General features: G+C 40.6%; 1 protein-coding gene across 2 annotated transcripts in view; it reads right to left on the bottom strand.

The window, feature by feature from the left end:
- Positions 1–23,466, bottom strand: part of C1H17orf58 (chromosome 1 C17orf58 homolog) — a 96,614-nt gene that overhangs the window by 14,707 nt on the left and 58,441 nt on the right. For both annotated transcript variants that reach the window (XM_053696457.1, XM_053696454.1), the window contains exon 3: positions 17,876–17,959. In XM_053696457.1, the coding sequence (XP_053552432.1) occupies positions 17,876–17,959 (84 nt within the window). The remainder of the gene's footprint in view (positions 1–17,875; positions 17,960–23,466) is intronic.

Below are 23,466 nucleotides of genomic sequence, written 5' to 3' on the forward strand. Positions count from 1 at the left end.
AAGGCTCTGTATCAGTAATGTTCTGTTTGTATAGCTACCAACATTTCCCCGGTTTGATCAAGGATGGAAGGCTTAATCTGAGTCAGAGAGACAGATGGAAGAATGTTGTGTTCAGTGTAAACATAGTTGCAAGTTTTTTGTGGTTGGTGTTGAAGAGTTGTGGGTGGGGACATTATGGTATAGGGGGTGTGGTTAAGAATTCCCTGGTTTCAGTTCCATCAACTGTGACATTAATAAGGGGAAATGACTGAAATGACAGCTGGGCAGAGTTATTAAAGGAATATTAAACAGTGCTTCTTTAGTTAAAACAAATATGTTAAATCAAAGTAAGCATAACATGAAACAGATTGTGTACAAAATAGCTTACTTGTTTTCTTGCAAAATGAGCACTAGATAAGGGAGCAGACATCTTGGCAACTTAGGTTGCATTCTGCCTGTTCTGAGCATGGGCAAATCTGACCCCCGTTTATCTAGTATTCACTTAATACTAAACAAGCTCATATTACTTTAGAAGTTTAATATCATCAGGCTATAAATGCCTTTCAGTAGAGGCCCCAGCATCCTTAGGGCTATGACAGGAAGTAATGGACACTGTACAAACAGGGCCGGACTGTTAGAAGACCAGCCCCCCAGCCCCTGCACCCCCCTCCCAGCCCAAGCCCCCACCCCCTATCTTGCCTAGGGCCAATTTTCCTCTGGAACAGACCCCCACATCTTCATTAGGAGCAGTCCTTGGCAGTCGTTTTTTTTTTTTTGCCACCTGAGGCCCCCATACCCTTGTCAGCAGCGGTAGTGCACTCATCTGTGTCATGATCCCTATGTCAGGGTGCCAGGAATCAGACTGAGACGAGAAGTGCAAAAATAATCACACCTTTATTAATAGCAAAAAATAATAAAAAATCCACAAGTCAAATAACAAGCCAGGAGCAAAACCAGAGCTGGTAGTCAGATGAGCCGAGTCAGGAGCCAAAGCGAATAGTCAGACGAGCCGAGTCAGGAGCCAAAGGGAGTAGTCAGACGAGCCGGAATCAGGAACAAGGAAAACACTGGAGTCAGGAACAAGCCAGGGATCAGGAACCAGGAGGGATGTCAGACAGCCAGGTAATACACAGGAACTCTCACAAACAGATCTGAGACAACGCAAGGGCAAAGCATACTGAACAGAGGCCCTTTAAATAATAAGTGATGACATCACAATTCTGAGACTACAACCTGTCTCACATGGATGATGTACACCAGTCTGGCCATAAAAGGGCATGCAGGAAATGAGCAGCATCACACACTATGCACCAGAGTCAGCAAAAAAGGTGAGTAAAATGGCTGCCAGCAGCACATGGCAAACAAAGCAGGGAAAAAACCCTGAGAGTACCCCCCCCTCAACGACCCCTCCGCCGCGGGAGGACAAAAGGCTTATTGGGGAAACAGGCATTGAAGGCATGGAGGAGGGTGGGAGCATAAACATCAGAGGAGGGAACCCATGAACGCTCCTCTGGACCATAACCCCTCCAGTGAACCAAATACTGTACGCGGCCCCTGGACATACGTCAATAATGCTGCTGACCTTATATTCTTCATGGTTGTCAACAAAGATAGGACGGGGACGAGGCAACACGGTGGTTAACTGATTACAAACCAATGGTTTCAAGAGGGAGACATGAAAAACATTGGAGATGCGCGTTGCAGGAGGAAGGTCATAGGCCACAGAATTGACCCGTTGGAGTATTCGAAAAGGACCAACATAACAGGGAGTGAGTTTATTGAAAGGCACACAAAGGTTCAAGTTGCGGGAGGACAGCCAAACCCTGTCACCAACCTGGTAGGAAGGCGCAGGCAGACACCTACGATCAGCCTGGAACTTTTGGTGCTGCATAGAACGATGAAGGCAATCCTGAATCTACACCCATATGGAATGGAGTTGCCGGAGATGCTCCTCCAAAGCCGGAATACCCTGAGACATGAATGAATCGGGCAACAAGGATGGTTGAAACCCATAATTCGCCATGAACGGGGATAACCATTCCGCAGCCCCATTGGTTTGAGGGTGATATGACGAAGAGAATGAAAGCTGGATCCCCATTTGAGCACAAAAGGAACGCCAAAATCTGGAGACAAACTGGCTACCCCGGTCCGCCTCATCTCCTTGGTTAACCCATGTAAACCGAAGACCTCCTAGGCAAAAATTGAAGCAAGCTCCTGAGAGGTAGGCAGCCTCTTCAAGGGAATGCAATGTGACATTTTAGAAAAACGGTCAACCACCATTAGGATAACAGTATTGCCATTGGAAACAGGGAGCTCGACAATGAAGTCCATCGAAAGATGTGTCCAAGGACGCTCACCATTAACAATAGGTTGAAGAAGACACACAGGAAGACGTCGAGGAGTCTTATTCTGTGCACAAACTGAGCAGGAGGCAACATACGGAGCAACATCAGAACGAAGACCTGGCCACAAGAATTGTCGCGTGACAGACCAAATTACTTGGCTCTTGCCTGGGTGACCTGCGGCTTTAGGATAGTGGTAAGTTTGCAAAAGTTTAGTTTGAAGATTCTCAGGAACAAAACACTTACCACTAGGTTTATCAGGAGGTGCATTGGTTTGTGCAGCCAGGATCTCCTCCCCCAAGGGAGAAGTCAAATTAGTACGTATGGTAGCCAAAATATGGTCAGGAGGTATAACTGGAGTAGGAACAGACTCCTCCTTGGACAGAGGCGAAAATTGTTGAGAGAGGGCATCAGCCCTAACATTCTTACTACCAGGCAGGTAGGAGACCACATAATTAAACCGAGACAAAAATAGCGCCCATCTGGCCTGTCAGGGCGACAAATGTTTTGCTTCAGATAGATAAGTTAAATTCTTGTGGTCAATAAGAATGAGCACTGGTACGCTAGTACCCTTGAGAAGATGCCTCCATTCCTTGAGTGCCAAAATTATGGCCAGTAATTCCCTGTCACCAATTTCATAATTGCACTTTGCTGGAGACAATTTCTTAGAGAAGAAACCGCACGGATGCAAGTAACTGTCAGGCGTAGGACATTGAGACAAGAGGGCACCTACTCCAGTCTCAGACGCATCGACCTCAAGAACGAAAGGCAGGGCAGGGTTAGGATGAGCCAGAACTGGAGCAGCAGCAAAGGCAGTCTTAAGACTATAAAAGGCCTTAATGGCAGTAGGTGACCAATGGAGTGGATCATTCTCTTTACAGGTCATGTCTGTGATAGGTTTGACCAAGGAAGAAAAGTTTTTAATAAACTTTATATAGTAACTGGCGAACCCCAAAAATCATTGAATAGACCGAAGACCAACTGGGCGAGGCCACTGCAGAACTGCAGACAGCTTGTCAGGATCCATGGAGAACCCTGCAACTGAGATAACATAACCTAGGAAGGTTACTGGAGTCTGATGGAACTCACATTTCTCGAGTTTACAAAACAGGCCGTTCTCACGTAGTCTCTGAAGAACCTGTGTATCAGAACGATGAGCCTCAAGCGTGGGTGAGTGTATGAGGATGTCGTCTAAATACACCACAACACACTGTTGCAACATATCTCATAGGACATCATTAATAAATTCCTGGAAAACAGCAGGAGCATTACATAGGCCAAAGGGCATTACAAGATACTCATAATGCCCGCTCCTGGTGTTAAATGCTGTTTTCCATTTGTGGCCCTCCTTGATCCTAACGAGATTGTACGCTCCTCTCAAATCAAGTGTAGTAAAGACCGTAGCTCCCATGAGGTGGTCAAAGAGTTCCGTAATGAGCGGAATAGGGTAAGCATTCTTAATGGTAAGATGATTAGGACCCCTATAATTGATGCATGGTCTTAACTCGCCACCCTTTTTCTTCACAAAGAAGAAGTCAGCCCCTGCAGGAGAGCAGGGTTTGCATATTATCAGAAGAAAAGTAGTGCCGCAACCTAGGCGTTCAGCTGACAACACTGGAAGCCCAAACGGGCTAGTGAATCTTTACCTTCCCCTGGAGTACCGTAGCCAAAAGCGGTGGATCAATCCGTAGAAACACAAGAACAAGTGTCTTACAGGAGTATTTTTTACGCATTATATGCTTGGAGTAGTACCTGCCTAACCGCTTCTTGTTTTTGCAAATTATCCCCCACAACAGAGCATCGGCAACATACTCCTCCATAGCACAATTCTCCGCAACAGACAGAGGGTAAACCCGGCCCCGAGGAGGAATAGCTCCGGGTTGCAGGTCTATGGCACAATCGTAAGACCGGTGAGGAGGCCGGTACGCACCTTGTCAAAAAACGTCTAGGAACTCTCAGGTACTCCTCTGGCAATTGAGATACTGAAGAAATGCACAAGACTTTAACTGGTTTCCGAAGACAAGTAGAAATACATTGCGGAGACCATAACAAAATTTCGGACATCAGACATAATACACAGGAACTCTCACAAACAGGTCTGAGACAACGCAAGGGCAAAGCATACTGAACAGTGGCCCTTTAAATAATAAGTGATGACATCACAATTCTGAAACTGCAACCTGTCTCACATGGATGATGTACACCAGTCTGGCCATAAAAGGGCATGCAGGTAATGAGCAGCATCACACACTATGCACCAGAGTCAACAAGAGAGGTGAGTAAAATGGCTGCCAGCACATGGCAAACAAAGCAGGGAAAAAAACCTGACACCCTATTACCGGTGACTGCTGTCCCACGTGGCCTCCGCTCCCACAAGGCTCCCTCCTGACCTTGTCACGTGACTGTGTGTGATGTTCTAGTCGGTCTGCCCCCGGCCGATTCCCGTCCCTCTCAAATTGCCTCTATTGGTGCGTGAGCGTCTGCGGCACTGCGGCATCACCTATGTAAGCAAAGCACTGCAGGCTGCGGTGGCCGCTCCCGACCCTCACCTGCTCACATGCCTGAATGAGTGGCTAAGCCTGTCAGTCTGTTTGCTGCTTGCTAGCAGCTCTGCTGCTGCACTCCCTCACAACTGTGCTTTGTTGCTCTCTACACACTGCAGCTGCCCCTGCCGGCCCACCAGGATTTTTTTTGTGTTTGTTTACATAAAGTGCATGTATAAACCAATGAACTTTTGCCACAAATAATTATTTGGTTAAGTTTAGAATTAACATTTTTAAACTCTCCAAATTCTTATTTGTATCAATTCTGGTGACTAGAAGTTTGATAGTTTAAAATTGTGAGCCTTATTATTAAACCATGAAACAGTTGTGTTTAATATCTAAACCGAACATGGGTAAACTAATAAGCTGCATGAACAGATAACGTATGCTGTTCAAAAGATGCAGCAAAAGGTTCACAAGTGGTCAAAAAAACTTCTAATGGACTGAACTAAATTCAAACAGTGCAATGTGTAGGTGAAATTTATGTGGTGCTATTACCTGGGTTTCTAATTTTATATCACTCTGCAAATGCCTCAAATTGTAAACCATATGAAAAGGAATTGTAAAAGATTCTCAAGACATACAGGGAGTGCAGAATTATTAGGCAAATGAGTATTTTGACCACATCATCCTCTTTATGCATGTTGTCTTACTCCAAGCTGTATAGGCTTGAAAGCCTACTACCAATTAAGCATATTAGGTGATGTGCATCTCTGTAATGAGAAGGGGTGTGGTTTAATGACATCAACACCCTATATCAGGTGTGCATAATTATTAGGCAACTTCCTTTCCTTTGGCAAAATGGGTCAAAAGAAGGACTTGACAGGCTCAGAAAAGTCAAAAATAGTGAGATATCTTGCAGAGGGATGCAGCACTCTTAAAATTGCAAAGCTTCTGAAGCGTGATCATCGAACAATCAAGCGTTTCATTCAAAATAGTCAACAGGGTCGCAAGAAGCGTGTGGAAAAACCAAGGCGCAAAATAACTGCCCATGAACTGAGAAAAGTCAAGCGTGCAGCTGCCAAGATGCCACTTGCCACCAGTTTGGCCATATTTCAGAGCTGCAACATCACTGGAGTGCCCAAAAGCACAAGGTGTGCAATACTCAGAGACATGGCCAAGGTAAGAAAGGCTGAAAGACGACCACCACTGAACAAGACACACAAGCTGAAACGTCAAGACTGGGCCAAGAAATATCTCAAGACTGATTTTTCTAAGGTTTTATGGACTGATGAAATGAGAGTGAGTCTTGATGGGCCAGATGGATGGGCCCGTGGCTGGATTGGTAAAGGGCAGAGAGCTCCAGTCCGACTCAGACGCCAGCAAGGTGGAGGTGGAGTACTGGTTTGGGCTGGTATCATCAAAGATGAGCTTGTGGGGCCTTTTCGGGTTGAGGATGGAGTCAAGCTCAACTCCCAGTCCTACTGCCAGTTTCTGGAAGACACCTTCTTCAAGCAGTGGTACAGGAAGAAGTCTGCATCCTTCAAGAAAAACATGATTTTCATGCAGGACAATGCTCCATCACACGCGTCCAAGTACTCCACAGCGTGGCTGGCAAGAAAGGGTATGAAAGAAGAAAATCTAATGACATGGCCTCCTTGTTCACCTGATCTTAACCCCATTGAGAACCTGTGGTCCATCATCAAATGTGAGATTTACAAGGAGGGAAAACAGTACACCTCTCTGAACAGTGTCTGGGAGGCTGTGGTTGCTGCTGCACGCAATGTTGATGGTGAACAGATCAAAACACTGACAGAATCCATGGATGGCAGGCTTTTGAGTGTCCTTGCAAAGAAAGGTGGCTATATTGGTCACTGATTTGTTTTTGTTTTGTTTTTGAATGTCAGAAATGTATATTTGTGAATGTTGAGATGTTATATTGGTTTCACTGGTAAAAATAAATAATTGAATTGGGTATATATTTGTTTTTTGTTAAGTTGCCTAATTATTATGCACAGTAATAGTCACCTGCACACACAGATATCCCCCTAAAATAGCTATAACTAAAAACAAACTAAAAACTACTTCCAAAACTATTCAGCTTTGATATTAATGAGTTTTTTGGGTTCATTGAGAACATGGTTGTTGTTCAATAATAAAATTAATCCTCAAAAATACAACTTGCCTAATAATTCTGCACTCCCTGTATATAGAAAATTGATGACAAAAGTGTACCACTTTCTTTATGATTCAGATCGAGCAACCTGTAACAACTTTCCAATTTATTTCTCTTATCTATTTTGTTTCGTTCCCATGGTATCTATATATACACATATAAAAACATAAATACGTATACAGTATAAATATATGTGCATTGGAGCCATTTGCTATATGTGCATTGGAGCCATTTGCAGTCAAATACCTAAAAAAAAACGTGAAAAAGCATATTAATTCAATATTAATATTTAATAATGGTTTTAACTGTGTACTGTAAATTTTTCACATTCCACTGTTCTTCACATAGGGGAATATGTTCTAAATATTTTAAAGGGACAGTCAACACCAGAATTTTTTTGTTTTAAAAGATAGATAATCCCTTAATTACCCATTGCCCAGTTTTGCATAACAAACACAGTTATAATAATACACGTTTTACCTCTGTGATTACCTTGTGATTACCTGTGATTACATTGTATCTGCAGCCTCTGAAGACTGCCCGCTTATTTCAGTTCTTATAACAGACTTGCATTTTTAGCCAATCAGTGCTCACTCCTTGGTAAATTCACGTGCATGAGCTCAATGTTATCTATAGGAAACACATGAACTATGCAATGTGTTTTATAATGTTGGATCTCAACTGCCGTAAAAGTATGAATGTTTCACTCTAAAATACAGACTATTATTTAAGCATAGGCTGTGATGATTCAGAGTGAGTTTTAATTTATGATGAATTGAAGTCTGAGAATATATATATAGTAATAAGCTACTATTAATGTGTAGCAATATTCCAATCAATAACTGCAAAGGAAGTTCAATAACTTTGAATTAGTATTCAGAAATGATAATCAGTGAATTTCAGTATTGAGACTTAGGTTTAGATAGGGAGCAAGTGAAATGTGGACTAGCCACTGTAAAGGCTGATAGTAATAGTAACCGTCTAGTATGTAGTGAGAGAGAACACAGAAACTTGCAGCTGCTGACAGGGGCGTGTCAGGTACACAGGAGTTCCCCAGCTGATGACGTCAGAGCTGTTCCGTAGCGTTACAGTGAAACCGGCTTGTTACAAATGTTATATTGAAACAAAAGTAGCGATATGCTAGTATTTGCAGTAAATAGATCAGTTAACTGTGTGGAAGCAACTTAAGGTTTTATTTTACTTGCGGTTACTCCTTGAAAGTCCCGGTTTGTCCTGCTTGCAGGTGTCTGATGAAACAGATCCAATCCTCAGGGTAAAAGCTTGTGTTGGCTGTAGAGCAAACAATAAGTAACTTAGATGAATTAATTCCGTTCACTGGGAAAGTTGTTTATAGGAGCAGTTCCTGCTGGTAATTGTAAATCCAATAACTTGTACTAGCATATATCTTCAATTCATGAATTAATACACAGGATAAGAAATGGATGCATAGAGCTTAGCTGATATGAACTTAATAACTAAGCACTTGTTTGGGGCGGAGACATGACTTAAATAGAGGTGGAAGGTGAGCTGTAGAAAAAAAAAGGAAAACCAGGAGCGGAATCCTTACACGTCCCCCCCCTCAAGCAAGCCGACCACGGCTGGATGTTTAGGTCTGTGTGGAAAACGTCTATGGAAACGTGCAACAAGCCTCGTAGCATCAATATGGGTATGAGGTTCCCAGGAGTCTTCGTCAGATGAAAACCCTTTCCATCTTACAAGATACTGAAGTTCACCATTACAATATCTTGAATCCAGGAGATCCTGAACTTCATACATGTTTGTGTCCAGGCATACCGGATCAGGAGGAAGGAGAGGTGTAGGAGGGTGTTGACCTGTATAAGGCTTAAGCAAAGAGACATGGAAGGTGGGGTGTATTACCAAAGTATCAGGTAGATCCAAGGTAACTGCATTCTCATTTACTATGTGAGTGATCTTGAATGGGCCTATGAATAGACTAGCCAATTTCTTCTTGGGAAGATGTAACTTGATATTTTTTGTTGACAACCATACAAAGTCCCCTATTTCATACTTTGGAGCAACTCTTCGTCGTAAGTCATAATACTTTTTCTGAGATGCTTGTGCATGCTGTATGTTTGTACATAAATGATGGAAGTTTTCTGATAGGCGTTGTAATAATTTGTCAACAGATGGTGTATTTTCAGAAGAGGAGTGCTGAAAATTGAATCTAGGATTGAAACCGTAGTTAGCAAAGAAGGGAGAGTAATTGGTGGTACTGTTGATAGTGTTATTGTAGGAAAATTCTGCCATAGCAAGAAAAGATGACCATTTATGTTGATGGTATGAACAGTAACAACGTAAGTATTGTTCGAGCCATTGGTTCAATCTTTCAGTTTGTCCGTTCGTTTGCGGGTGGAAGGCAGTACTTAGCCTTTGTTCAATTTGTAGAGTTGTAGTGAGTGTTTTCCAAAACCTTGAGGTAAATTGGCTACCTCTGTCTGTGAACAAAACAGTCGGTAAACCATGATGCCTTACAACGTTGTTTAGAAACAAATGTGCAGTTTCTGAGGAAGTAGGTAACTTGTGGTAAGCAATGAAATGTGCCATTTTAGTAAAGTGGTCAGTAACGACTAAAATGGTGGTGAAACCAGAGCTTGGCGGTAGTTCTACGATAAAATCCATGCCAATGTGAGCCCAGGGTGAATTGGGTATGTCCAAAGGCATGAGGAGTCCGTACGGAGGTCTTCTCTCGGGTTTGGATACTGAGCAAGTATTACACTGCTGAATATAAAGCTTGATAGAATTTTCCATGGATGGCCACCAGTAAGTTCTGCTTACTAATTCCTTAGTGCGTCTGATACCTACATGACCAAGTAAGGGAGGATCATGGTGTTCTTTAATTATTTGTGCTCTGAGTGGTTCAGGTACGTAAATCTGAGAACCATGAAAATATAACCCATCTTTCTTAATTAGGGAGTTCAGAAGTGTTTGTTTTTCCAAACCTAAGGCGGCTTCATAGTCTGGAACTGATATAGATAGTGAAGCGAGAAATTTAGTAGGTGGGAGGATACAACTAGGTGTATATTCAGGAATAGGTCTAGGATCTCTGCGGGAGAGGGCATCTGCCTTTCCATTTTTCGATCCAGGTCTATACAAAATCTGGAAGTCAAAACGACTGAAGAAGAGGCTCCATCTAACCTGTCTTCCAGATAAAGTTTTGTTGTTCTGTAGAAATTCAAGGTTACGATGGTCTGTATATATTATGATGGGATGAGATGTACTTTCCAGGAGATGTCTCCAAAATTCCAAAGCTCTTTTGATGGCCAGTAATTCTTTATCCCCTATGGAGTAATTCATTTCTGCAGAGGACATAATTTTTGAGAAGAAGCCGATAGGGAATAGAGGTTCTTTGAGTGTCTTACGTTGTGATAAGACTGCACCGAGCGCATAGTCTGAAGAATCCACTTCCAATATATATTGCAGGTCGGGATCAGGATACTTTAAAATAGGAGCTGAGGAAAAAGACTCCTTGAGGAAACTGAAGGCATCAGCAGCTTCTTTCGACCATCGGAACACGCAATTGGAGCTGGTAAGTTTGGTAAGAGGTTTCGAAATACTCGAGAAATTTCGGATGAATTTCCTGTAATAATTACTGAATCCGAGGAATTTTTGTAGATCCTTTCTGTTCAGAGGAGTTGGCCATGATTTTACTGCCTCAACTTTTCCCTCTTGCATTTGAATGCCTTCAGGGCTGATGGAATAACCCAGGAAATCTATCGTTGTAGTATGAAAAATGCATTTTTCCAGTTTGGCATAGAGTCGGTGAACCTGGAGACGAGATAAAACCCAACTAACGTGTTTGATGTGGTCAGTAGTATTGGAGGAATAAATCAAAATGTCATCTAAATAAACTATGACACAAATATCGAGTAAATCATGAAAAATGTCATTTATAAAGAATTGGAAGGTTGCTGGTGCATTGGTGAGTCCGAAAGGCATAACTAGGTATTCATACAACCCATATCTTGTTCTAAAAGCCGTGAGCCATTCATCCCCCTCTCTGATGCGTACAAGGTTGTATGCTCCCCTCAGATACAATTTAGTATAGATAGTAGCATGTCTTAGTCTCTCTATGAGTTCCGGAATGAGTGGAAGTGGGTAGCGATTTTTTATGGTGATCTTATTTAGTTGTCTAAAATCGATAATAGGGCGTAAAGAGTTGTCCTTGTTTCGAACAAAAAACATACCAGCACCGGCTGGTGAGACAGAAGGACGAATGAATCCTTTCTTCAAGTTCTCATCTAAGTAGCTTTTCAGGTGGTCTAATTCGGATTGACATAGAGGATATAAATGTCCTATGGGTGGAGTTGTACCTGGTTTTAACTCTATGGGGCAGTCATAGGATCGATGGGGAGGAAGTGTTTCAGCCTCTTTTTTACTGAAAACCTCAGCGAAGTGACTGTATTCAATTGGTACAAGAGTGTCAGATGTGGGGTTCAGAGAAAGTAATGACTGCCTAATACAGGTTTGTTGGCAATATTGTGAGTTTAAATGTATGTTTAAAGATTTCCAACTGATCTGAGGTTCATGTAGTTGTAGCCAAGCCAACCCAAGAACAATTGGAAATAAGGGAGATGTAATCACATCAAAAGAGAGATGTTCATGATGATTGTTTAATGTAGTGACAGAAAGAGGAATGGTATGATGTGTAATAGGTCCAGAAGAAATCTCAGAGCCATCAACAACACGAAGTGAAATAGGAGACAATTTCTTAATCAGGGGTATTTTATTGATAGACACTAATGAGCTGTCGATGTAGTTGCCTTGAGCTCCGGTGTCAACGATAGCAGGGACGGAGATCTGTTTACTTGCCCACTGTAAAGACAAAAGTAGAGAACAGTGAAGTGGTTTGTTAAGTACTACTTGAGAGGTGAAGTTAGTGCTACACTTACTGTTCTTTTTCTGAGGTATGATAGGGCAGTCCTTAAGACTGTGAGCTGGATTACCACAATACATGCAAAGGCCCCGGGTCTTTCTTCTCATACGTTCATCCGGTGATAGAGGTCCCCTGAAGATGCTGATGTCCATAGCTTCAGCTCCGCTGGGACTAGTAGACCTAAGAGTAGGTTGGTTAGGACTGGAAAACTTTTTGTATGGCTGGTCTGAGTATTGTCGTTCGGATCTTCTCTCCCTTAATCTTCTATCAATATGGCTACTTAATTTCATAAGAGCCTCAAGTGTCTCTGGCAATTCTGTTCTGGCTAATTCATCCTTGACTGCATCAGAAAGACCAAGCCTAAATTGATTTCTGAGGGCTATGGCATTCCATTGGGAGTCAATGGAGTACTGTTTGAACTCCGTTATGTAATATTCCACAGGTCTGGATCCTTGCTTCAATTTCCTCATTTTGCTCTCAGCTGTAATTTGGAGGTTGGTATCATTATACAATTCATCCATGACGTCAAGAAATGCCGAAAAGGATGATTGGACCGGATTATTAGTCTCGAATAGTGTGTCAGCCCATATACGGGGTTCTCCCCTTAAGTAACTTATCATGCTGAGAACTTTCCCCCTATCATTTGGATAGGTCCTAGGCTTGAGAGAAAAATTATGAAGGCAAGCATTCTTAAAGTGGCGGTATTGATTTCTGTCTCCTTGAAAACATTCTGGAGGAGCAACAAAGGGTTCAGGAGAGGTCTCTTGGGCTGGTAGCTTAGGATTGATGGAATCTTTTATAACGTTTCTCAAAGTCTCATTCTCCAATTGTAATTCTCTTAGACCCTGGCTGAGTTGGTCTACCATTTGTGACAGGTTAAAGACAATTTGTGGGAGCTCGGCTGGATCCATAATAATGGCTTAGTTATTTTGCAATGTGTTTTATAATGTTGGATCTCAACTGCCGTAAAAGTATGAATGTTTCACTCTAAAATACAGACTATTATTTAAGCATAGGCTGTGATGATTCAGAGTGAGTTTTAATTTATGATGAATTGAAGTCTGAGAATATATATATAGTAATAAGCTACTATTAATGTGTAGCAATATTCCAATCAATAACTGCAAAGGAAGTTCAATAACTTTGAATTAGTATTCAGAAATGATAATCAGTGAATTTCAGTATTGAGACTTAGGTTTAGATAGGGAGCAAGTGAAATGTGGACTAGCCACTGTAAAGGCTGATAGTAATAGTAACCGTCTATTATGTAGTGAGAGAGAACACAGAAACTTGCAGCTGCTGACAGGGGCGTGTCAGGTACACAGGAGTTCCCCAGCTGATGACGTCAGAGCTGTTCCGTAGCGTTACAGTGAAACCGGCTTGTTACAAATGTTATATTGAAACAAAAGTAGCGATATGCTAGTATTTGCAGTAAATAGATCAGTTAACTGTGTGGAAGCAACTTAAGGTTTTATTTTACTTGCGGTTACTCCTTGAAAGTCCCGGTTTGTCCTGCTTGCAGGTGTCTGATGAAACAGATCCAATCCTCAGGGTAAAAGCTTGTGTTGGCTGTAGAGCAAACAATAAGTAACTTAGATGAATTAATTCCGTTCACTGGGAAAGTTGTTTATAGGAGCAGTTCCTGCTGGTAATTGTAAATCCAATAACTTGTACTAGCATATATCTTCAATTCATGAATTAATACACAGGATAAGAAATGGATGCATAGAGCTTAGCTGATATGAACTTAATAACTAAGCACTTGTTTGGGGCGGAGACATGACTTAAATAGAGGTGGAAGGTGAGCTGTAGAAAAAAAAAGGAAAACCAGGAGCGGAATCCTTACAAACTAATACCCTCTAGTGGTGAAAATTTTTCAAATGCAGAGGCAGCCTTCAAGGTCTAAGAAATTAGCATATGAACCTCCTAGGTTTAGCTTTCAACTAAGAATACCAAGTGAACAAAGCAAAATTGGTGATAAAAGTAAATTGAAAAGTTGTTTAAATTATATGTCCTATCTGAATCATGAAAGTTTTTTTTGGACTTGACTGTCCCTTTAAATATATATATATATATATATATATATATATATAATTAGATTTATATCTATATCTGTATATATCTATAATTATATATAATGAGATAGATAGATAGCTAGATAGATATAGGTATAGATATACATTTTTTAAAAAAATCATCAGCTATATATAGAAATATTTTATTATTTATTTAATAATAAATAGAGCATATTATTCTATGTGAAGGACATTATAATGTAAAATATTCATATTCCTTTCATACAGGTGGTAAGAGTCCACAATCCATTATTCCTGGGAATTACTTTCCCTACCACTAGGAGGAAGCAAAAATTCCCAAACCCCTACCAACTCACCAGTACCACAGTCTTGTCTTTTCCTCCACTGAAGGTGGTCGAAGAATGAAGATGTGCATTTGAGAGTGGTTCTCAGATGAAGTTGAGGCCCGTTTCCCCTCAGAGTACCAGTTGCTTGGTGGAGGGATGTATTTGGAGTATTAAAAGTGACATATATTGCAACAGTGGGGATTTAGTCATGCCATGGGGGTATCAGGGACTTGTCCTTTGCCTCTGCCTGTTGTTTTGTCATTATACTCCGATTCCAGTTCCTCTGTTGTTATGTTTCAGCACTGGTCTTAGCTCCCTACTGGTTTCCTCCAGTAGAAGAGTGCCTTTCGGTAAGTATTATATTTTTATTTACTTGGCACTCTATAACCCGTTTAGGTTATCACTATATTTAAATGTTTTATATATATATATATATATATATATATATACATATATATACATAGTCTTGTTGCAGTTATATATATATGTTGTTATTTGATATTTCCCCTTTTTAAGTGTTAATATATTTAATTTTAGTTTTTTTTCACTCACGTACATTTTTTAACACTTCTGTGTATTCACACGTGTATTTTGTCCCATGCTGATTTATTTCCCACACGTAATTTTTTTGATACATATTGATACATGCTGGCCTTCAGGTCTGCATGCATTGGCGTGATACTTTTTGGCACCATTTTATCTATATATATATATATATATATATATATATATATATATATATATATATATATATATGTGTGTGTGTGATGCACACCTCCCTTTACAAGTGTGTTGTCTGGATGTGAGATGTACTTGTCATGTATTAGTTATTAGTATTATTTTTCAAAGTTTTTAGATTTTTTTTCATATGGGGTAAGTGTCTCCCTTTCTTTAAGAGCTCTTTTAATGGGGATATTATCATTTAACTTTGTTTTATGCATTTAACTTTATTATTATTATTTTTTGCAGTTATGGAGCATTGTAGTTCTGTCCCTACAACTGCCTTTGAAGCTGGGTCATTTGAACATTTTACCACCTATATTAAATGTTTATATTATATGCTAAGGTATTTCCTTCAGCAATCTTATGCAATAAATGTATTAATAATTTAATGCATTCTGACCATTACTACTACTGTTCTTGCGTAAAGGGGTATTATTGCTCCTTCTGTTTGTTCTTTACAGGAAGAATATGCTACTTTTCTCCTGAAATTATGAATTTTAGTGCGGAAAATGGTGGCCATGCCTCTTTCAACTAAGCATAAAAGGTCAGTTCAGAATTTACCTTCTTCTAGTTCTTAGCCTGCTAAGGTTTATATTTCTAGCTAAGAGGCTGCTGTATCCTCAAAGGGGGTAGTTTTGCTTAGTTGATTAAGAGTCTTAATCTGATCATTTTACTGTTAAGCATATTCATTCTCTTGTCAAGGCAATTTTTGCTTTCTTACTTACTTTAAATGTAACATGTCTATGAGTAAGCGCCTGTAGGGGGCGCAAAATGCATCAGACGTCCGTCTGTGTCCACTGTCATTGTGTGTGTAGTCTTTTTTTGTACTGTTTTGGAAGTTTCTTTAAATTTTTTAAATAAATTTTCAATATTTTATTTACACCTTCGTGAAGTCCCTACTACTTCTTTTACTTTGCACTGACTTTGCGGATTTGGTTCACCGTTGCTACGGCATTCCGGGAGGAAGCAGAGCATTCTAGTATTCCTTTTGGAAGATAGTTCTTCCTTTATAGTTCCTTTAGTAAGGATGTTTATTTCTATTCTTAGGAGCGCTTATTTGCAAGCAAGTCATATCTTCAGTCCAGTGATATCTATTGCTTATATGGTTGTTGCTTGATCTTTGTCTTTCTGGGCAGTTTTCTTTTGATTCTGCCAGAGAGATTTTTTAAACCTTCTATCTTGTTTTAAATGTGCAAAAGCTTTCTTTTGCTGCTAGAATATGTCCTTAGCTTTTCTTTCTAGAAGTTGAAGCGCATTATAATCAGAATCTTGTCTGCTGACTTTTATCTCTATCTTTATAGGGAAACATTTTATTTGGTTCTGGTTTGGATTTCCATTATTTCTACGATGTCTGAGTTGAAGGAACTTTTTATTCCTCAGGACTAGTAGTCCAAGGGTATATTTTAAGCTCCGATTTGTGTTTTCTCTCTTTCATCAGAACACGGCTCAAAAACCTTTTTTTCCACCTAGTATCAGAGCTCTTCCGGTTTAGTCTGAAAATAATAGAATGGTATTTGCTAAATGTTTCAGTGCCTTTTACTGGATTTGAGCACTATAGCCTCTGCTTGCAATGCTGCAAAGCAAGATACCAGGCCAATTTATCTGCTCTGGGTAATGCTGACAGGGCCCATTAGTTGAAATGGAACAGGCCTAAGCAGTTTAAGATCTTATACACCATCCAATTTTGCATGTGGGTGCAGCCCTCTAACGAGAAGCTTCGCTAAAGGGTAGGTTACACCTTTTACAGGAAGCTTGGTTTTAGTCTGTTCAGATTCTTTAAATTCTTATTATAGTCTCAAGGATATTGAATTGGTTTCAGATCAAAGCCTCCCAAGGGAGGGTTTTTTCTGTTCTAGGTTCCTACAAACTCTGTAGGGTCATGTAGATTCGAACTCCAACCTATTTATTGTTCCATAAATAGGAAGGAACTTTCAGATTTATTCTGATCTAGAAACTTTGAACACGTTTCTCAAGTGCCTACTTTTGAAATGGAAACTATTTTGACTTTTCTGTGAGGTCAGCTTATCTCCTCAATAAATTTAAGGATGGTTTCTGAGAATTGTTTTTTTTGGACAAGCTTTTTCAGTTTGTTGCTCTTCCATTTGGTCTGGCTCTCAGTATAATCTCTAAGGTTCTGGATACCCTCTTATCTGTAAGCAGTTTTCAAGGTATTGCAGTGTTTCCTGGCCTGGATGATATCTTGGTTCAAGCTCCATCTTTCCATTTGGCAGTAAGTATTTCTTTCCTGCAGACTGTTATTGTTTCTTCAACAACATGGTTGCAAAGTCATTTTTCCAAACAGTTTACTGGTTCCTCAGATAAAGGTTGATTTTCTGGGGGTTTTATAGATTGAGTTTCTATGAGACTTTCTTTGGCAGAGGAAAGACAGTTAAAGCTGGGGTTTCAGTCTATATGTTTTGCTTCAATTGCTCTTTGCATGGAGGAGTAAGCTCTCATGTTTTTGGCCTTGGTTGCTATTCCATGGGCTCCCTTCCATATGATTCCTCTTCAGATTTATGTCTTTTTCCAATGATACAGGAACCTTTGTCAATTGTTTCAGATGACTCATTTACATTTACACAAAAAAGTATTTTTCTAGCAAAGTTAACGTGCGATAGGGAGCTCTAAGTAGTGCTCTACGCGTAATCTATCCGTATGTATGTTAATAGGAGGAACGCCCACTAATGAAATGAACATGATCTCATTTTTATAACTTGGGCCCTCTGCAACCTGACGTTTATGAATCTAGATCATTGTGCCAACAGCAGTATTTTATAGGGAGAGAAAAATACACTCAAATCAGTTCTGCTTTATTCTCTATCACCAAACAGTTTAAAATATACAACTCCATAGTCTCAGCAGTTGAGCCTAATCATTAATAAATTTAAAATGCAGTAATATAACCACAATACATACCAAATTCACTGTTGCAATACGATTCTCTCTCGTCCTTTTCCTTATTACACTCTGTCAAACAATCCTTCTCTTTGCTGTCTGAGTCTAAGAAAAAAAGATGTATTTAGTATAAACGAAGATATGTACTTTAAAATGCTAGCAAATTAAACTGCTAATACTAATCTTGGCTTGTTCTTTGGGACAATGAGGGTAAAGACCCCACAATGCATCCCACCTCCAAAACATCCTTTATTAAAAAAAAATATTGAATATAAGTTGTATGTTTTTAATTCTAATTTCTAATCTTTTAATTTTTTATTAATATTTTTTATTTTCTTATTTTTTTTCCATATTGTTTAATTTATTCTTGAAATACCTTACTTACATAACACCTCTTATTTGCCTGTACATTAATCCCTTCCCTTGTATAGGTATATTTTAAATTGCACTGAGCTACAAAATTATTTTAAGTCATTCCTCTTCTTGTAATTTAAATTCATACTTAACATTAACAGGCCCATTTATCAAGCTCCGTACGGAGCTTGAAGGGCCGTGTTTCTGGCGAGTCTTCAGAATCGCCAGAAACACAACTTATGAAGCAGCGGTCTAAAGACCGCTGCTCCATAACCCTGTCCGCCTGCTCTGAGCAGGCGAACAGGAATCGCCGGAAATCAACCCGATCGAATACGATTGGGTTGATTGATACCTCCCTGCTGGCGGCCGATTGGCTGCGAGTCAGCAGGGGGCGGTGTTGCACCAGCTGCTCTTTCGAGCTGCTGGTGCAATGTTAAATGCGGAGAGCGTATTGCTCTCCGCATTTAGCGAGGTCTTGCGGACCTGATCCGCAGTGTCGGATCAGGTCCGCAAGACCTTTGATAAATTGGGGCCTAGGACAAGAGCAGATGTAGTCTAAATACCAAAAGGAAAAGCAGGAGAAAATTACATATATTAGCTGGCATTAGTGGATGGTGAGCAATCAGAGTTCGGGCCAGCTTCTTTTCCCAGTCAGACAAGATAGCTACAAAACAAATTCCTCTGCCCTTCAGATCTATGCATAGAGAAAGTTGCTCTCATAATAATTCAGAAAATATAAACAAAAAAGTTTTTTTTTATTTCAGTGACACTGTTACATGATAAAAAAACCATCTGTCTTCCCTATGAAACTATAGTTGCTTAAGATTACAACTAATACCCTTGTTTTTTGTTTTTTATTAATATTATTATAATTTAATTAAAATTCTCTGCAATTTTCTGATTTTTTTTTTATTAAAGCATTACAAGTATATTTGTTTTATTTTCCACATTTTTCTTTTACTATTTAAATATTTCTGAACCTTTTTGCTACACGAAACATTTTTACGATGAGGACTAGAGACTGGTTAGGAAACCAAAGGGGTTTGTGTCAATGCATCTCTGTGTTTTGCTTCTGCTGTGTTGAAAATCACCATAATTCACATAGAGTGAGATTACAAGTTGTGTGGTATAGCCATAGCATAAACACAGTGTGAAATGGGTCCGTACCGATATTTCTATACCGCAGCCATTACAAGTTACAAAAAACTCTCTTTTGTTTTGCGTTATTGTACGGTAAGCCCCATACTGCACCAAAAAAAAGTTTTGGCTTTGCGTGCTCGTGCACGTTTTCCCCCATAGAGATCAGTGGAAAAAAAGTGTTAGAAAAAACCTAGCACCTGCGATTGCGAAATGGCGATCGCATTAACGCCTTCCCCATTGAAGTCTATAAAGATATCAAAAATAAAAAACCTAAATTACAAAATTAAAAAACACTACTAAAGTGGCGGAGCCTAGCCACGCAGGGTGATGGCTGCTTAAATCTTGGCTCCTAAGCTCCATGCCCGATTAATACCTAAATAAAGGGGTTAATGCTGCAAAAACTTGAATACCATCGCAGGCGCAGACAACCTACAATACACAGCACCTACTGAGAGGGAGAGGAGACAGCTGCTGGCAAACATCCGCTGAACGCAACCAACTTGGATCTCGAGGCCTACTCTAGACGTCGGCCTCACTTCAGAACAGCCACCGCATATACAGGCAGCACAGAGTCCGAAAGAAAGAGAGCTACCCCATATCTTGCATAAAAAGTGTCGGAAGGGGGGCTGCATCGTACCCCAGTCTTACAACGTAGGCCTATACTATTATAATTTTGATCAGTAGATAGATCATTGTCGGGTCATAATTATAATGAGTGACTAGAAAATACTGATCATGGGGACCCTCACCCTCCTAGTGCATAAATATGGGACTACTATTTTATTTAGGGAGAGTGGGACCCGGGTTGATACCCCCCCCCCCCCCCGCTATTATACCTAAGTAAACCCAATGCCAACATATAATCATTAATAGTATGACCCCCAAATATTAAATATTACGGGGTTTTTTATTATTATAAATTAATCGGGTGTGGAGATACTGAACCCAAGCTTACTTTACTTTACTTTTCCTTCTCTCTTTCCTGGATAACTGAGAGAAACAGAATTATTTCACTGCATCTTCTTCAACTTCACTGACTCCCAGCCTAACTGGGATTTTCACTATCCACTTCCTAACTCTTGCTTTCCTTAACTAGTTCACACTTCCTTATATTTCATATCTCTCCTAACTCCCTCCCCTCCTTTTGCTTCTCCCCCCCTCCCCTATTGGGCACAATGGAGCCTCAGAACAGACACAATTTGACAGTTATGACATTAAATGTAAAATGTCTTAATACACCAAAGAAGAGATCCCACTTACTGAGGGATGCAGTCAGACTTCATTGCAATATGTTTGCAGGAAACCCATTTTAAGAAGGGTAGGGAACCGAAATGGCCAAACACCAAATTCCCAACATACTTTTTTGCATCAGGCCCTACTAAAAGAAATGGAGTGGGCATTCTTATCAAACACTCATCTCCTTTTACTCTGATGCATGAGGAGAAAGTCCCAGAGGGCCGTTACCTGATTATTGTAGGCACTTTATACCACAGACCAGTTACATTAGTTAATGCATACTTCCCTAACCAACTACAGCATAGATTAATGACAGTACTCACAAATAAAATACTCGAGCTGCAAAAAGGAGCTTTGATTTTTGCAGGTGACTTTAATCTGCCCCTTGATCCCCAAATTGACAATTCTAGAGGATCAGCCTCCACCCCAAAAAGAATCATTAAACAATGTACCACTAGGTTGGAGTAATTAACTGTGCATGATATCTGGAGAACACTATACCCTACGAGATGTGACTATACTTTTTTCCCATCCTCATGACTTATACAAAAGAATGAATTATATCTTCACTGACCAATCAACCCTGGCCTTTGTAGTGAACACACAGATCCTTCCCATGACATGGTCTGACCATGCCCCAGTATTATGCAAATTGAGATGGCCCTCAGTACCAGACCACCCTTTCATATGGCGGTTTGATGACTTTCTCCTTAATAACCAACTGATTAAGGGGAAAATAGAAACTACACTTACCGACTATTTTAATATAAACGACATAGCAGAGACATCCAAACATGTAAACTGGGAGGCTCACAAGTGCGTACTACGGGGTGAACTTATCAAACAAAAGGCCCTATTGGCTAAACAAAGCAGGATTAAATTTACCACACTCCTAACAAACATACGCGATCTAGAAATCAAACACAAAAGAAATAAATCAGACACATCAGTCAAAGCAGAACTCACACAGGCTAGAACATAGATTCAGGACTTACACACATTGGAGTACCAAAAAATGGCCTTAAGGAGCCAACAGAAATTCTATGAATTTAGAGATAAGCCAGGGAAGCTTTTGGCAAGAGCCCTTAAAAGGAAACGTTTAAAAATGCACATTCACTCCTTGATGGACAGACATGACTCTAAACACTCAAAAAGCCCAGATATTGCAGAAGCCCTGCAAACTTACTACCATGAGTTATACAACTTACAGAACCCCATTCCCTCTTTGTCAGAAGGGAGCGAACGGTCAACCCCCCTAGATATGGACTCCTACTTGAACTCTGTCACGCTCCCCTCACTATCACAGGCAGATATGGAGAAATTAGAAGCTCCTATATCCACAGAAGAGGTGTTACGTACGATTGACAGCCTCCTGTTGGGGAAGAGCCAGGGCCCAGATGGCTTTAGTGCTAAATATTACAAGCTTTATAAAACTATTTTGTCCCCACATTTAGCTTCCTTATTCAACACACTGGACACTTCCCCAGGTTTTCCTTCCACCATGTTAGCAGCACACATTACTACCATCCCAAAGCCAGGTAAGCCAGCAAACCACCCAGAAAACTTTCGTCCGATCTCCCTCCTTAACGTGGACATAAAGATCTTTGCTAAGATCCTCTCCAACAGACTGAATACATTTTTACTCACCCTGATCTCACCAGATCAGGTTGGATTTGTGCCTGGCCGGGAGGCCAGGGACAATACCATAAAAGCTACCCTACTTGGAAATTATGCACAGGTCAATAAGATTCCGCTGGTCCTGTCCTCTATAGACGCCGAAAAGGCCTTCTACATGATCAGCTGGAAATTTTTGAAGGCAGTTCTGTTGAAGATGGGGTTTGGTCATTTGTTCCCACAAAGGATTTTTTCCCTTTACACAGCCCCCTCAGCGCAGGTGAAAGTAAACATACTCTCTAGCCCCTTTAGTATATCTAATGGCACCAGGCAGGGGTGTCCGCTGTCGCTGCTGCTTATTTGCCCTGGTTATGGAGGTCCTAGCCCAGAAGATTAGGGATAATGAGACAATTACAGGACTAAGAATAGGTGCCCAAGAACATAAACTATCATTATATGCAGACAATGTGCTGCTTTTGCTAACAAACCCATTAATTTCTCTCCCAGATGCCCTGAGGGTATTTGAGGAGTATGGTAGATTCTCAAACTTTCATCTAAATAAATCTAAATTGGAGATTCTCAATGTCAGTCTCCCTCAGGCGGATTTTAGCCGGCTCTCTTCCATGTGCCCCTTACGTATCCAAACCCATGCCCTTAGATACTTGGGGGTTAACCTTACTCCGACCATAGAGACCCTCTTCAAAACCAACTACACAGACTTACTCAACACAATTACCAGAGATCTTTCCTCCTGGAGAAATAAACCGGTTTTCTGGCTCAGAAGAATAAGCATAGTAAAGATGAATGTCCTTCCCCGAGTGCTGTATTTCCTTCAGACTCTCCCGGTCCCACTGCCCACGGGTTACCTACGTAAATTGCAGAGCGTGATTGAAGGGTTTATTTGTAGAGGAGAAAGGCCGCGAATAGCAAAACAGACCCTATATATGACAAAAGAGGGGGGAGGGCTTGGTGCTCCTAACTTATTGGCTTGCCGTAAGGCTATCAATCTTCAGCACCAGGTAGAATGGTGCCATAACTCAAAGAATAAGAAATGTGGTTCAAATTGGCAGAGAGATTCTGGGGACGATGAACCCGGGAACCCTAGGTTGGATCCCCGCCAGATCTAGGCCCCACTCACTTGAACTTTATCCTTTTCTTAGGCAATTCTTTACTAGATGGGATAAAACCTTAGTGGAGCATCCCCACATCTCCTCAAATCTATCACCACTCACATCCTTTGTGGACAACCCAGACATACCCTTTACAAA

The sequence above is a fragment of the Bombina bombina genome, chromosome 1, assembly GCF_027579735.1.
Source record: "Bombina bombina isolate aBomBom1 chromosome 1, aBomBom1.pri, whole genome shotgun sequence".
In the NCBI taxonomy this organism is placed as follows: Eukaryota; Metazoa; Chordata; class Amphibia; order Anura; family Bombinatoridae; genus Bombina; species Bombina bombina.